The 16809-nt window shown below is 24.5% G+C and overlaps 1 protein-coding gene and 1 pseudogene across 1 annotated transcript; one reads left to right on the forward strand and one right to left on the reverse strand.

Annotated features, from left to right (window-relative positions):
* Nucleotides 1–142: 142 nt before the first annotated feature.
* LOC127276668 (splicing factor 1-like) lies at nucleotides 143–14114 on the forward strand. Its single transcript, XM_051297273.1, has 10 exons — nucleotides 143–572; nucleotides 796–948; nucleotides 1439–1514; nucleotides 4778–4930; nucleotides 7235–7341; nucleotides 7870–8036; nucleotides 8126–8284; nucleotides 8510–8781; nucleotides 9246–9511; nucleotides 12672–14114. The coding sequence occupies exons 1-10, from the start codon at nucleotides 437–439 to the stop codon at nucleotides 12983–12985; spliced, it is 1803 nt and encodes a 600-aa protein (XP_051153230.1). The 5' UTR covers nucleotides 143–436; the 3' UTR covers nucleotides 12986–14114.
* Nucleotides 14115–14523: 409 nt separating this feature from the next.
* Nucleotides 14524–16518, reverse strand: LOC127276751 (N(4)-(Beta-N-acetylglucosaminyl)-L-asparaginase-like; annotated as a pseudogene).
* Nucleotides 16519–16809: the final 291 nt, after the last annotated feature.

Below are 16809 nucleotides of genomic sequence, written 5' to 3' on the forward strand. Positions count from 1 at the left end.
TGTGTCAATGATTTTTTTTTTTTTTGTTTCCTTTTCAGAACGGAACTGAAACGAATCACGTGATCGAAAGACAATTCAATTGGCTAATATTAAGAAATTGTCCAAATTATTGAGACGCATGCGCAATTAGCAGAGCTTCCTGCTGACGGCTGCTGACTCCACAAAATGGCTGCCAAAGTCTCCGGTCGAAAGTGAATTTCAAGTTTTTTTTTTCATTTTTACGAATTGAAAAGTGAATTTTAACTATTTTGTCCTTTTGAATGAGTTTCATTAATATTTTAAAGTTTTTATTTTCTTAGTATTTTAAATAAAAACACGTGAAGTTAAAAATAAAAGATTTAGCAGGCAAAGTAACAACATTGCTCCAAAAAAAAGATAGAGGAGGTTTTTTGAAAAAGAGAAGCGTGCCGAAAAAAAAGAAAAGAATAACCACGCTATGAATCAATCGCGAAATTTTACATCTCTTTTAAATCCGGGCTATATACGTGATGCAGCAGCTGCTGCGGCTGCTGCAGCCGCTGCTGTATCCCAGGCAATTGCTAATTCAACATCTAGGAAGCGTGAAGTCGAAGGTAATAAAAAAAAAAAAAAAAAAAAAAAAAAATTCTTATACAAAAAAAATTAGCAACGATCAATAACAAATAATTCACGAAAGTTTTTATCAAAATTATTTTTAATTTCGATTAAATTTTTACACATTTATCGTGAATTTTGTACTCTTCATAACCTCTTTAACTTGGAAAGTTACAATTACAATTTTTCTATAATATTTAATTGGAAATTTTCTTTCTTGAGGTGATGGCAATCAGGAAAAAGAATCAAAGGAAGAGCGTAGAAAAAAAAGGAAATCAAGATGGGGTGGTAGTGAACATGACAAAACTTTTATTCCTGGAATGCCAACAGTTTTGCCAACCAATCTTACACCTGAACAGGAGCAAGCATACCTCTGTAAGTTTAGATCTATTCTAAATTTTCTATATTAAAAATAAGCGCTTTACTCCTCATCTATAAGAAAATGTATATATAAAATTTATCGAATTTCATTTCTGTGTATAATTTCATTAAAATCTTAATTGATAACGTAGATATCAATAAAAGAGATGTAAGTATATATTTTTAATAAAAAAAAAATAAATAAAATTCACTGGTCATCGAAGGTAAGAAAACAAAATTAATGAAAAAAAAAAATTATCTATTTAATTTTTAATTGTAAATTTATTTACAAAAAAAAAATTTTTATTAAAATCGTAAATTTTTCAGAAAAATGCAATTTTCTTCATTTATTTTTGTTTCTTTGTTATTTCAAAAAAATAAATAAATAAATGAAGAAAAAAAATATTTTACTTTTTGTTGAAAAAATCTTGTACACATCTTTAACAAAATTGATAAATCATCTAACTGTTGGGGTTTCCGCCCCCTCTAACCCGTTGGTTTACAGTTCAGCTGCAGATTGAGGAAATCAGCAGGAAACTACGCACTGGAGATCTTGGAATACCGCTTAACCCTGAGGAAAGGTTTGAACGATACTTAAGTACCAAAAAAAAAAAAAAAAAATTAATGAACATAACATATTCATCAATTCTACCTACACAGCCTTCTGCTCAAGGGCTTTAAAAGAATTCTCTAAATATAAATGATAAAAAAAAGAAAATTGGCTACGTCTAACTTAGTGGAATACCGATGCTCTGAATAAGGCGGCTTTTATCCATGCCGTGCTCTCTCTCTCTCTCTTTCTCTCTCCCACATCACAGAAGCTGAATTTTGATAATATTGGTTTGATCTAATCAATTTCTTTTTTAACTAATTCTTCACTACTATTGCTAATCATTGCTAATCAATTTATTATCAAGAAAATAATTTTATCTTTATAAATTTATTTACAATTCGAAAAATAAAACAATTGAATATTATTGGAGAACTTAAAAATTACTTAAATAATTTTTAATAAAAATAAAAAAGATTACAATAACGATTAGCAATGTTTAACAAATAATAGTTATTTTTTCCCTATATAATGTTTATTATAATAAAATTTTTCTCAGATGCGTGAAACTTTTTTTTTTTTCCTTTTTTTTGCAAAAACAAAGAGATTTCTGATAAAAGTAAATTCTGCTAAAAAAAGCAGAATCGATAGAAAAAAACAATTATACTTTATGCATATTGAATGCAAATCGGTTTCGTCCAAGAATAGAAAATTTAGTTTTTCAAGGTAGTCACAAGTCGGGGAAAATTTGGAAAATTGAACAAATTTACAGAAAAATTCAATGTATATACTTCCTTTCTGCTTAAAAAATTTTAACAATTTTTGCCTCTAAAAAATAAATGTAATCAGCTATTTAAAAAATTTTGTCACCTATTGTGATAATTTCGTATTTTTTTCATCTTTCGCATGATTCGATTAATTTGCGAATGTATTTAAAAAATAATTCAATTCAAATTGTAAAAATATGGATTTAACCTCAGGAATGTTGAAAAATAATTTATTGGTTTAAAAACAATTTTTTTTAATAATCCTTGAACTTATATTAATTTAGAAAACACAAAATGATAGATTTTTTATTTTTTTTCTATAAATAATTCTGTTGATTCAATTGTTGAATTTATCAAAATTTTACATGAGCCAAAAGTTTTGAAAGTTCATATGAACGAAATTTTTTTTTGCAACTTCTTTAAATACGAATTTTATTACAAAATATTGTTTTAAATATCTAAAAAAGAAGTTATTAATTTAATAATTCTTTAGTTTACTGTTTTATTTTACATTGCCATCATAATTTTTAATAATTTATATAAATATTTCGTTTATTTGAAGGTTCAGAACTTTTGGCTCATAATTTTTCATCGATTTAAAAATTATTTAGGACAAATTTCAATAAAATTGAATTTAAATTAGTTGAAATATTTATTGATTAAAATTGTAATTGATCTAAATTTAAATTCATTTTTATTCTAATCAATCATTAATTCAATCAATCAAAAATTCAATTTATCGAAATTTTAATGTGTTTAAATTTTGATTCATGAAAATGTCAATTTAATTAAATTTTATTCAATTCAAATTTCAATCAATTCTAATTTTTATTGGTGAAAACAAATTTATTAATTAAAATTTTAATCAAATAGAAATTCAGTCGATCGCAACTTAAAATTAACGAAATTTCGATCTATCTAAAGATTATTTGATTTAATTTTCAAATTATCTGAATATTAATTTATTCATATTTTCATTATTTTCAGTTAAAAATTATTCAAATTTGAATTTATCTAAATTTTATTTGCTTCAACTTTCAAATTTTCCAAAAATTTTATTTTTTAATGCTTCAATTATTCATGAAAAATCTTTATCTTTTTTTTTTGTCATTTATTGTCAATAAATAATTCACCATTTTATTTATTTTCAAGAAAAAAAATACTGTAATCCCTATGAAATATAATAGAAAAACACAGTTTTTCCAACTTCCAATTATTAATTTTCTATTATATAATTCATTAAATTTAATAAAAAAAAAATTCCATGTTAGAGAATTTGAAAAATTTAGTCTTGTGGCAACCCTTGTTTTTTTCATAAAAAGGATGACCAATTTGTTTACAGTGCAAAAAGTGTAAAAATCATTCGCATTTAATAACGGTTAATTTTTCAGTTTCATTTTCCCCGGACTAATAATAAAAAAATTTTCCCGCGCAAATTACAGGACAATAATTATAATATATTAAAAAATTCAAATTTATAATATATTTAAAAAATTTTTTCATAATATACTAATCGCATTGCTGTATAGAACGATTTAACGTTACTTTCAGGTGTATTTAAATAATAATCATTTTCGAATAATATAATAATCAAATTTTAATGAAACGATTTACTTTCCAACAGGTTTAACCTGTTCAGTATTAACTGAACTTATTTATACGACTATTGTATTTATAAAATTGACATCCGCAATAATATTTATTTATAATAATAATAATAATTAATTAGAGATATTGATGACTAATGAAAAGAAATTATTATTTCCTAATAATCACAGGGTTTATCTCTTAGCAGCTGACGTCATTGTCCAATTCTGCCGTGCACAAACGAGCAGTCTTCGAGTGGTTACCTTCAATAAAAATTATTAATAAATGAAAAAAAAAAAAAAAAAAAAAAACTTTGCACTGTGCACTTACAGCAGAGCGATTCGTTACTTTGTGTTACAAAGGCAATCTTGGAAAAATAAACAACTTTTACTATATATTCAGAATTGGTTTTTCCGCAAAGAGAGATTGCCCGTGTTTAAAGATAATTATTTAGAAAAATAAAAAAATATAACTAGGAGAGAGAACCCTAATATTTATTAATCAGAATAATTTTTTTCTATTTTACATTCGAATAATAAACAGCTTCTTTTAGGATTAATTATTTCTAACAAATTTTTAAAAAACATTTCTTTCCCGATTTAGTTTCTTATTGAACGCGGACTATATTTAATTCAGAAATTTCATTCTAATACTGAGCATTTAAATATTTAGAAAAAAAGAAAAAGTTTAGAGATTTACTTTCCATTCAGAGAGTTGGCAAAATTATTTTTTCAATGAAATAAAAATTATATAATTACTTATTTTTGCAGTAAAATAAATTTTTTTATTATAAAAATATTTGTAAATAGATAATAAAAAAAAATTTGGTTTTAAGAAAATTTTACCAACTCTGTGAAATATAGTTAATCAGGTTGCTTGTATGCTAGTACCATCTTTTTGCAGGCAATTTTAATGTAAGTTTTGTATATTTTTTTTTCAGATCACCATCACCTGAGCCGATTTACAGTAGTGATGGGAAACGGTTAAATACACGTGAATATCGTACAAGACGTAAATTGGAAGAAGAACGTCATAATCTCATTCAGAAAATTCTCAAACTCAATCCGGAATTTAAACCACCACCAGATTATAAGTAAGTTTAGAAGAGAATAATACTACGAAGCTGAAGTACGCAACGTTTATGATAAACGATTTTTAAAGAAATAATTTTTTAAAATGAAAAATTTAATAATTCTTTGCTTAAAAAATATTTCTTGTAGTTTTCATTAATCAACAAATTATAAGAAAAATATTTTTTAGGCAAAAAATTATAAAATTTTTCATTTTAAAAATTATTTCTTATAAACATCGTTTATCATAAACGTTGCGTACTTCAGCTTCGTATAATACTTTTAATTATATATAATAATAAAATGCTTGGTCTGTCCTTCTGTCCTAACTTGAAGTTGGCCTTTTCTGATTTCACGTGTTTTTTTTTTAATAGTAATCTTATGACGTGTCAAATTTTGACAATTCTTTTTCTCATTTTTGCCAAAGTTGTATAATTGTGTTTCCAAATTTCGTAATAAGTTTCTTTAAAATTTCAAATTCGAAAATTCAATTCGCGAAGCTGAAGTACACAACGTTTACCAACGAAATTTTTTTTAAAGTTGTATATTGATTCAAAAATTGTATACAAATACAAAAAATTTATGATGAGAAAAAATATGCGCCAGGAAATTTCGTACAAGATAGTAATTTGAAAAAAATTTATTTTTAAAAATTAATTTTTAAGGTACCAGGGGCCAACGAATACCTATTAAATATTAATTATAAAAACACAGGCCTCAAATCAACTTAAAGACACAAAAAGTCGGTTTAGTCGATTTATATTCCAAAAAAAGTGGATTTGTTTTTTATTTTAACAAAAATATTTTACAGATTTTTAAATAAAATTTTTTTTTTAAATAATAATCCTTTTCGAAGGGTTAAAGTTGAAATTTTTAGAAATAATTAAATTTCAAAAGATATTGTTAATTTTCAAACAATTATTAAATTTTACAGAACTAAAAATAATTTATCAAACAATTTTTGGAAAACATTTTTTAAATTTAATTGAATTTTCAAAGATTTAAAATTGAGATTTTTGAAATTAATTGAAACTTTAAGTGATTTTTAATTAAAATTTTAGATGATTTCACTAAAAATTTATTAGAAAATGCGGACAAAATACAATAATTTGAAAATCATTTTTAATTGAAAAATGGTTTCAGATAGTTGAATTTTCAAAGAATATTATTAAAATAGTTAAAAATAATTGAATTTCCTTAGAGTTATAATTGAAATTATTAAATTTTAGAAAAAAAATTTTCGATGGAAAATTTTAGAAATAATTAAATTTTAGATGCTTTTAAATTCAAATTATTGAAAATTCAATTAATTTTGAATTCAAATTTTTGAGAATAATTAAATTTTATTTGATTTTAAATTTGGAAAATAATTGAATTTCAGTTCATTTTGAATTGAAAATTTTGGGAAATAATTGAATTTGAATTGAAATTTTGGATAATAATTGAATTTAGGTTCATTATTGATTAAAAATTTGGATAATTAATTTTGAATAGAAATTTTAGAAAATAATTGAATTTTATTTCATTTTAAATTGAAAACTTGGTAAATAATAAAATTTTAAATTGAAAATTTTGGATAATTATTGAATTTTAATTGATTTTGAATTAAAATTTCGGGTAATAAGTGAATTTTAGTTTATTTTGAATTGAAATTTTTAAAAAATAATTCAATTTTATTGTGATATTTTCTTTTAAATTATAAACAATTGTTAAATTTCGTAAAAATTTTAATAGAAAAATAATTTTGATATAATTGAATTTGTGATGTATTTAATTAAAATTATTAAAAATAATTAATTTAGTGAAGAATCATTTTAGTTCAAAATTTGTTAAATAATTGAATTAGAGAAGATCTGAAGAAGATCTACATTTTATACTAAAAAAATTTATTTTATTTAGATTTTTTTTCAAATGTAAAAAAAAAATGTCGCATTTTATTAAAATAAGTCGATAAAAGTCGTGTAAAGTGTAAAGAAAATCAAAAAATTCATCGCAAGTTCTTTATATTTATTAAGTTTTTATTTAATTCAATAATTTCACTTTTTTATAATTAATGAGTAAGAATCATAAAATTTGTTTATTTATGTTATACACTTTAAATTAATACTTTAAAATAAAGAACACAAATTTTAATAAAATTCTTTTCATTTTGTTATCTTGATATTTTCAAAATTATTCGTAAAAATTATTATAATTTTTTAGAATTAGTTGTTAACAACTTTAGTTAAAATATTTATTTATTTAAAAATATAATGAAATGTTTCTATTATGAAAATAAGTGATTGAAGATATTATTAAAGGAGTTTTTTTCGTTTTTAAATTTACAGGCCACCAATTATTCGTGTGCACGATAAAGTAATGATTCCTCAAGAAGAACATCCTGACATTAATTTTGTTGGTTTGTTAATTGGACCACGTGGAAATACTTTGAAATGTGAGTTTTTATTTCATTTATTAATATTAACAGAAAAAGTTTCTTACATCTAATAATTAATTGAGACGCATTCAGTTGGATATCGAAAAACGAAACTTTTATAAAACTCGAGGGAAATATTCGCTTAATAAGCACAATCAAATTAATAATATTAAATATTTCACTGATTTCACATCTCATAAAGTGGAATAATTTCAAAATTTTACATTTTGAATCCAATTTTTATAAACGTTTAGTTGTTGAAATGATTTTTTTTTTAAAAAAGTGAAAATAATTTAAATAAAATAACTAATATACATAAATTTGATAATTGTTAATATGTTATTTTGTTTTTATATAATTAATTATTCTTTATTCAATGTTAATTTTTATTTAAACTTATTAAGATTACGATAAACGTTAAAGAAAATTTTGAAATATTAAACTACTTGTTCAAATAATATATTTCTATTTTAAATAAATAAATATTTTATAAAAATGTAGAAAATAATAAATGAAACACACGTGTTTGTTTCTCTATTTTCTTAGCAATGGAAAAAGAAACAGGCGCAAAAATTATAATTCGTGGCAAAGGAAGTGTAAAAGAGGGTAAAGTTGGACGAAAAGATGGTCAACCTTTGCCAGGTGAAGATGAACCTTTACACGCATATATCACTGCAAATAATTTAGATGCCGTGAAAAAAGCAGTCGAAAGAGTAAGAACATACATTTTTCCTTTTTTGTCAAACACCCAAGAATTTTTTTTTTGTCGTTAAAACAAAAAACATGATTTTCTTTTTTACAGATACATGAAATTATTCGACAAGGCGTTGAAGTACCAGAGGGACAAAATGATTTGCGTCGCAATCAATTGAGAGAATTAGCATTGTTGAATGGAACTTTAAGGGAAAATGACGGTCCACGTTGCACAAATTGCGGAGCTTCTGATCATAAATCGTGGCTGGTTCGTAAATTATATTTAAATAACATTCAAACTCATAAAAAAAAAAGTTTTAAAAAATTGTCTGTAAAAAATATTAAAAATAGTATCTAATAGATTAATTATAATTACAAAATAAATAAATAATAGAAAAATAATCTATATTGAATTCATTTTTAGCTTTTTTTATTTTTTGAAATCATGTACTTGGAAATAATAATAATAAAAAATTTTTTTTTTTTTTTACAGTGTCCCGATAAGCCAAACGTGACCAACAATATTGTGTGCTCAAGTTGTGGAGGTGCGGGTCATATTGCAAGAGATTGTAGATCTAAACGTCCCGGAATGGGTGGTCCAGCTGCTGCAGGATTAGCACAAGCAGGCGATAAAGCAAAAATTGACGAGGAATATATGTCACTGATGGCCGAATTGGGAGAAGGTCCACCACCAGACAGATCGAAAACAGCTCAAAGACCAAATAATTCTATTCCAAGTACAAATTATCCTGGCCTCTTTGACAGGTATTTAATTTTTTATTCACTATATCAAATTAAATAACAAAATAAAAGAAAATAAAAAAAATGTTCACAAAGAAGAACAATAAAAGAAAACGAAAAAAATTTATTCAGAGTGGCCTTGAAAATTCAACATTGAAATGTTTTTAAAAATTCATATTTTGATTTTCTTTCAAATTGAAACTTGTGATGAATGAAAAATGAAGAATTTGTGAAAAGAAATTTTATAACTGATTGATTAAAAAAAATACGAATTATAAAAATTAAAAATTTTGCTAAACAAAATGCTAGGAAAACTCTAAATTTTTCTGAATTATTTATATAATATAAATATATAATAATAATAATAATAATAATAGTTGAAATTTATTACTTGGTAAATAAATATAGGATTTGAGATGAAAATTATTATCAATTCTCCAAGAGAAGGTAAATTAAAAATGTTGAATTAATTTCTATGGTAAATTTAGGCAACAAGCTCCAAGGGCACTTATGGCAGCACCAGCTCATCCTCCACCTCAAATGATGCAAGGAGGTCCGATGATGCCTCCACCTGGAATGGCACCACCACCACCACCTTGGTCGCAAGGCGATGTCAATAATATGAATGGTATGGGTATGCAGTGGCAACCACCAGTCAGCATGCCACCTCCACCGGGAGTTATGCAACCACCACCACCTCCTCCTGGCTCTACCAGTCAACCAAATATTCCACCTCTTATGCCTTGGATGCCAGGTATTGTTTTTAACTGTCTTTTTTATTTTACATTTATCCACTTTTTTTTCAATCACATTTTTCTTGATAATTTCTGATTTGCGCAATTTTAATAATCGCGACGAAATTTTTTTGTTTTATTATTCTAAAATAATCAAAAATTAAAATTTTCTTTTTTTTTCAACACCCATTATGTTAGTCCCAAATTATACAAGAAAAAAAAGTATGATTTCCTTGAATAATTAAAAAATTTTAAAGTAACCCTTAAAGTAACTGTGCTGAACACAAAATTTATTTTTATACCAGGCTTCAAAGTGACACACTTTTTTACTTTTTTTTGTACTTTTTTTTGACAAGGCTACTTTTTTTCTACTAATTTTGGCCAAAAGCCACTGAATGCTACTTTTTTCAAAAAAATAATTTTAAAAATGATAAAATTTAAGAATTTTAAATTTTAGCGAATTTTTTTATTCCTAAAAGTTTGCTAAGTTGATGATTTATTATTGGCCGCGTGAACTACTGCTTTATATAATTATTTTTTACACAGTGGCTACAAAATACACAGTTTTTTTTCATTTTTCAAAATAGCATTTAACATAATTTTTAATTTGACAATTTTTTTCTAACAAAATTTTTATTTTACAAAATTTTTCTTTACCCAACTGTTTTTTTTTAAATAATTCTAATTTAACCGATATTCAGACAATAATTGAATTTTATAGTATTTTGAATTGAAAAATGTTTTATTAAATAATTGAAATGCCAAGATCTTGATTAAAGTTATTAGAAATAATTATTGCAATAAAAAATTTGAATCAAAATTTTTAATAATAATTGAATTTTAGGAGATTTTGAATTAAAATTTTATTAAATTAGAATTGCTGAAAATTATTAACAAAGTTTCAAACAGTCATTGAATTTTAGAAAAATTTTTAATTAAAAACTGTTTTATTTAATTGAGTTTTTGAATAATTAGATAAAGTTTATTGAAATTATTAATTTAGCAAAAAATTTTAGAATTTTAGAAATAATTGAATTTTAAAAGAGTTTGAGTTAATTAGAAATAATTGAATTTTTGGAGATTTTTAATTAAAATTGTTGTTTTAAAAATATTATATTTATAAGTTTCCGATTTCATGTTCTAGGATTTCAAAATTCGAATTACTTAAAATTCTACTGAATGTGAATTTTAATAAATTAAAAATATGTTTAATTAGAATTCTCTTTAAGAAACAGTTGGGTAAAGAGAAATTTTGTAAAATAAAAATTCTGTCAAAATAAAAAATTGTTACTTTGAAAATTCCGTTTGAGTAAATATTCGTTCAAAAAAAAAAATTCTGTGTTGTTAATATTTATATTTATTATATTATAGTAAAATATTTAGTGTGTGTATTGGAATAATGTTAATGTCACTTTGTGAAAAAAAATTTTTTTTAGCTGAGATTTAAAATAGTGACGTATTTTCTGTGTTATTATCGTAAAAAAATAAAAAATTGCAAAAAATTGCAAAAATCGATTTTTCTTTTCCAACAATATTAGTGTCAATATTTTGTGTCACGAAATCAAATAAAATATATATATACAAAATTTTATAAAATAAAAATTTATGAGAAAAATCAGTTTTATGGAATAATAATACGTTCCCCTACCGTTGTGCCAAAAACAAAAATTTAATCGAAATTTAACAATAGATAGTTTTTTTTTTAAATAATCAAGAGAAAAATAATGTTAATTTTATTCCTCAGAATTTTTCTTACAATTTTTTTAGACTAGAAAAAATTTACATTTTAACGTTAAACTTAGAAAACTAATTTTACTTCATTTTAATGATGCCACTTTTTTGATACTTTTTTCAATTTTGGAGATACTTTTTATAAAAAAAAATATTTTCATAGTTTCTACATGGAAACGTAAAAGAATTTTTTTCTTTTTCTTGAAAAAGAAAAATTATTTTGCAACCTTGAGAAACCTTGAAAAGTCCTTGTATTTTTTTTTCTTCAAGAATCGCTGGACCCCCAGAAATTAGATTACAACGACTTTTTTCCAGTTTGATCTCTAGTAAAAAAAGAAAAAAAATATATATATGGGGCATTCTATTTTAAAATTATACCCCTAGTAAACAATTGACAATATAAGACATTTTTTAAATAATTATTTCTCCCATTTAATTAAATCAAATTACTTTTGCAATGAGTGGTTTCGAAAGAGAAATTTCTAAACTTTATTATTGTAAAAAAAATTTAAAAAAAAAACGTTTAATTAGCATAAAAAATTTAGTTTGAAGGTTAAACTTATAAATATCTCAAAACACGTTGTCTCCGATTTTGACAAAATCTATGTCAAAAGAAAGCTTAAATATTCTATTTTTTATTTCCGTAAAGTTTATAATGGACATTTTCGAGAATTTCCAGAAATTAATTAAAATTCTCAGACGTTTCGGGGGTTAAAAAGGATTGAAATTTGTGTGAATGGAGAACCATTTCTTTAAGAGCGGATTTTGTTTTTTAAATTTAATTTCTATTAACCTTACATTATTACATCACTTGACATTAGAGAAAAAAAATATTGTAAACAATAAATATATTGATCTTTAGCTATTTGCAATTAAAAATTTTTCAAATTTAAAAAAATTATTAAGATTAAAATTGAAGTTTTAAAATTTATTTATTTAAAAATTTCGTAAAAACAAATGCCGCTGTATTTGAACAGAGGTTCTCTATTCATGCAAATTTCAACCCTTTTTAACCTTTGAAACGTCTGAGAATTTTAATTAATTTCTCGAAATCCTCGAAAATGTCCATTATAAACTTTACGGAAATAAAAAATAGAATATTTAAGCTTTCTTTTGACACAGATTTTGTCAAAATCGGAGACAACGTGTTTTGAGATATTTATAAGTTTAACCTTCAAACTAAATTTTTTATGCTAATTAAACGTTTTTTTTTTAAATTTTTTTTACAATAATAAAGTTTAGAAATTTCTCTTTCGAAACCACTCATTGCAAAAGTAATTTAATTTAATTAAATGGGAGAAATAATTATTTAAAAAATGTCTTATATTGTCAATTGTTTACTAGGGGTATAATTTTAAAATAGAATGCCCCATATATATAATATATATACTATTAGAGGGAAAAAAATAAGTTTTTCTCGAATTGAACAATTTTACCTTTCTCCCTCAGCCAATTTCCAAGCACCAGGAAATAATCAACCACCGCCTCCTGGACAAATGCCACCAACTCAAATGCCACCACCTGGAATGGGAATTCCACCTTGGCAACAAAATCAACAACAACCAATGCGACCACCTCCACCGGGAACGGCTCCTCCACCAGGATTTGCACCTTGGCAACCACCTCAAATGCAAGGTTGGCCTCCCGCAGCACCAGTTCCACCACCACCACAACAACAAACACCCGCACCACCTGGTATCGATCTTAATTCATTGCCCACTTTACTCGCTCAACCACCACCACCGCCACCTCCAACAAGTTAGTTGAATCTTGCCTTATAGAAAAAGAAAAAAAAACAACAACAACTTGAATTTGGCAAAAAAAAAAACAACTGATGAATAAGAAAACAAATGACAGCATAAATGGCCTTGCGATGCCAAAAATTTCTCAAATATGCCTTCAAGAAGACGGCAATGGTTAAGTAATGAACGCAAAACGTAGAGAATAGACGCAAGAAAATTACTCAAGACATTTTCTTTATACTGATTATTTCATTATTATTGAAATTTTGACAGTGCATAAATTTTTTTTTTTTTAATTGTACAAATAGACTGGAAAATATTGAAAATTTGATATATATAGGTATATCTCTCTCCTATAATTTTCGTACATTCAAATTTTACTAATGTACAATATTCAAATTAAATTAAAGAAATTAGGAAAATATTGGAAAATACTTTCAGCGATTAATATAAGAAAATTTAATCTCTTAGTAAAAAAAAAAAATACTTTCAAGTTATGTGAACACCGTTTACTGTTATTAGTTATATTTATCTGAAAATCTCTTTTTTTTTTTACTGTGAAAATATTTTCAGTAATTTTATGTGAAAATTCAATTATTTTGCTTTATTTACAACAATGATATATCTATATTTGTGAGATGAATCAATTCCAATAAAAGTATATATAGATATATAAATATTAAATCCTGTTAGATAGTTTTTCACAATTCATAATACTTTTGCACTCATTTCTTAATAAATTGTCATTTCTATTAACTTTTGTTCCTCATATTTTAGGTACATAAATTAAATATTTCTTAGAAAAATGTTCATTATATAAATATCGTACATAATTAAAATAACAATGATTTCCTAGTAATTTTAAATTGAAAAGAACATAATAATAATTATTATTATAATTAAATATTAGTTATTTTTTATTTGCATTATGGATATAAAACTGGAATATTTCAAATATTTTGAAAATATTTCCCATACAGTTTCACCCAAATTGATGTGTCTTGTGTATTTTTTCTATAATCACCATAATAGCAATAATTTATGTCAACTTGTGTTGGATTACGTTTTTTTTTTTTTTTTTTTTCCTATAAATTTGTATATGTAATATGTACTTTTATTATATTACATAATAAACGTAAATATATATTAATCTAATGTGTTTATTTTTAAAATCACTCGTTTAAATTATGATTTTATAAAAAAAAAAATATTTACAAAATTGTTTGTAAATAATTTAATTTTTGCATTTTTAATTATTAAAAAATTTTGTTAATTGATATAAATTAAAGCATTTAAAAAACCTGAAAATATTTATAAGCATACATAAAGTTTATATCTTTAAATTACAATTATCAAGAAATTTAATGATGAGCTTTTTTATTTGATTGTTAACGACTTTCAAAAGGTAAATAATAATATATTTTTGAAATAATACTGAATAATATTTTTTGAAATAATATTAAATAATATTTTTTTTTTTTTGAAATGTAAATATTATCTTCATTTTAAAACAATAAATTTAATTGTCAACAAAAGTTGAGTTTTCATTAAGTCGGGTATTGTTTTTTATAATAAATAGTTTTTTTTTTTCTTTCTTTATTTATTCACACGAAGAAGTAAATATTTATTTTAATTATATATAACATGTGAATGTATTTGTAATAGAATTATTACAACAATTATTAAATCCCAATAGGCTTGTAATTATCATTATCAATGATGCAAGCTTCATAATTTAAAGTTGCTTTTCCTAGATTTACATCGGCAACATAGTATGGAAAACCTTAAGGAAATGTAATATTGCCATGACATGCAACTCCATAACTGCCATTTTTATGAAAAGCAATAATTGCTCCATAATATTTTGGATAATACTTTGCAATCCTTTTAATGGCAGTTGTTACTGCTTGTTTAGGTGTTGCACCATGTCTCATTTGTTCGACAGTGAAAAAACTTAAAGAAAAAGTAAAAAAAAAAAAAAATAAAAGAACATTGAGCAATTTCATGGGATTTGATAACAAGAATTTTTGATGATTGGAGCAATTTTATTGAAACCTTGTGAATATGTTCCTTTATTTGTACAGAATAAAAAGCCCACAAACAATTTTTCAAAATTTTCAAAATTTTTTGAGATATCTCTAATTAAAAATTTGTCATTTTTTAAAAAAAATATGTAACTTTTTTTCTTGTTATCCAAATGAGATCAATTTTTTTTTCAAATTTCTCACACAAAAAGATGCAAAAAAATTTTTTTTTTTTCATGAACTATTTTTTTTTTAAATAGCATCTTTTTGTGAGAAATTTGAAAAAAATTGATCTCATTTGGATAACAGGAAAAAAAGTTCCATGTTTTTTTTTTTTTTAAAATGACAAATTTTTAATTAGAGATATTTCAAAAAATTTTGAAAATTTTAAAAAATTGTTTGTGGGCTTTCATTCTGTACAAATAAAGGAACATATTTACAAGGTTTCAATGAAATTGCTCCAATCATGAAAAATTCTTGTGATCAAATCCCATGGAATTGCTCCATTGTAAATATTCTATTAAGTACACTAAAACGTCAATCGAGAACAGACGAATGTGCAGTGCTGTTCTCGATTGACGCGATTTTTATCGCTCGAAAATAAAAACACTCAGGGCCGTATGAAGGGCCTTACGCAACAATGTGAATTCTATCTAGGGGATTTTCACTAGTGGGGCACTGAATCCACCTTAAATTTAAAAATCACAAGTACGAGTTTGGCGTCAGTCATAACCTAAATTCTACCCGCTTTCCCACTTCCCTTCAAGTGTTCCCTTGCTCTGTTCTCGACTGACGTGTTCTCGATTGACGTTCTAGTGTAGAACGAAATTTAATAAAAAGAATGTTCTATATATTTAATTAGAACAAAATTTAAAATTTATTTAAAAATAAATTTAATTTCCATTTGAATGAAATTTTCTCACCTTGGTAAAAAGCGCATCATAATATCACCTTTACCAGTTTCAGCAGCGTCACCAATTTCCGAATCAGCATAAGCACCAGCTCTTGGAATTGGTGAATCTCCAACTCTACCGAGAATTTTATAATCTAAACCATTCGTAGAAACTCCAGCGGCTATGTTTCCTTTAGTATCCATTGCAATCTTTCCAATTGTATCATGAGCATCCGAAGGAATTAAATGTTCCATATTTTCTATTTGATTATCTTTCACAATAGTGAAAGATACTCAAATAGAAAATACTTCCTCCATGAGGAAGCAATATGGTTTATATGGGCCACATGATTTTGAAGGATCTGGTTCAACGTTCTAAAATTTAATTCAAATACTTTTTTTTTTGCAATCCGTTAAAATTATAAATTAGAAAACATTTTAATATAAATTAAAAAATAATACCTTCCAAAAATTCGGTTGACAATTATTATTATTCTTCCATTTTTCCCACATATTTGTAGTGTTTTTTGTTTGCAATGATTGTTTTTTAAATCCCATTTGAAGAGCGAATTCTACATCAAGATCACCAACAAGAAGTGTATGTTCGGTATTTTCCAACCAACAGCACCAACATCCATTGTGTTTCTGAAAAATATTTAAATACGTAAACATTTTAAAACGAATTTTTATTTTATTACTAAAAAATTTATACCCACCTATAATAAGAGAATCTAATGTAGTTTCTCCATTTTCATCAGGACTTCCTCCAAATCCAACTTCCGTTCGAAAATGAAGACTTTCAGATAAACTAAGAGCTTCCTCAATTGAGGGCCTGGAAAGCACAACCGACGAAGCGCTCGGACTCAGGCAGTGAGTAGTGGGGATATTGCCAGTTAGGACGCACTCACACCTCCGGCTGCCTGCACAGG

The sequence above is a fragment of the Leptopilina boulardi genome, unplaced genomic scaffold (genome assembly GCF_019393585.1).
Source record: "Leptopilina boulardi isolate dan_hultmark-lab unplaced genomic scaffold, ZJU_Lbou_2.1 LbouV2_103, whole genome shotgun sequence".
NCBI classification, from domain to species: Eukaryota; Metazoa; Arthropoda; class Insecta; order Hymenoptera; family Figitidae; genus Leptopilina; species Leptopilina boulardi.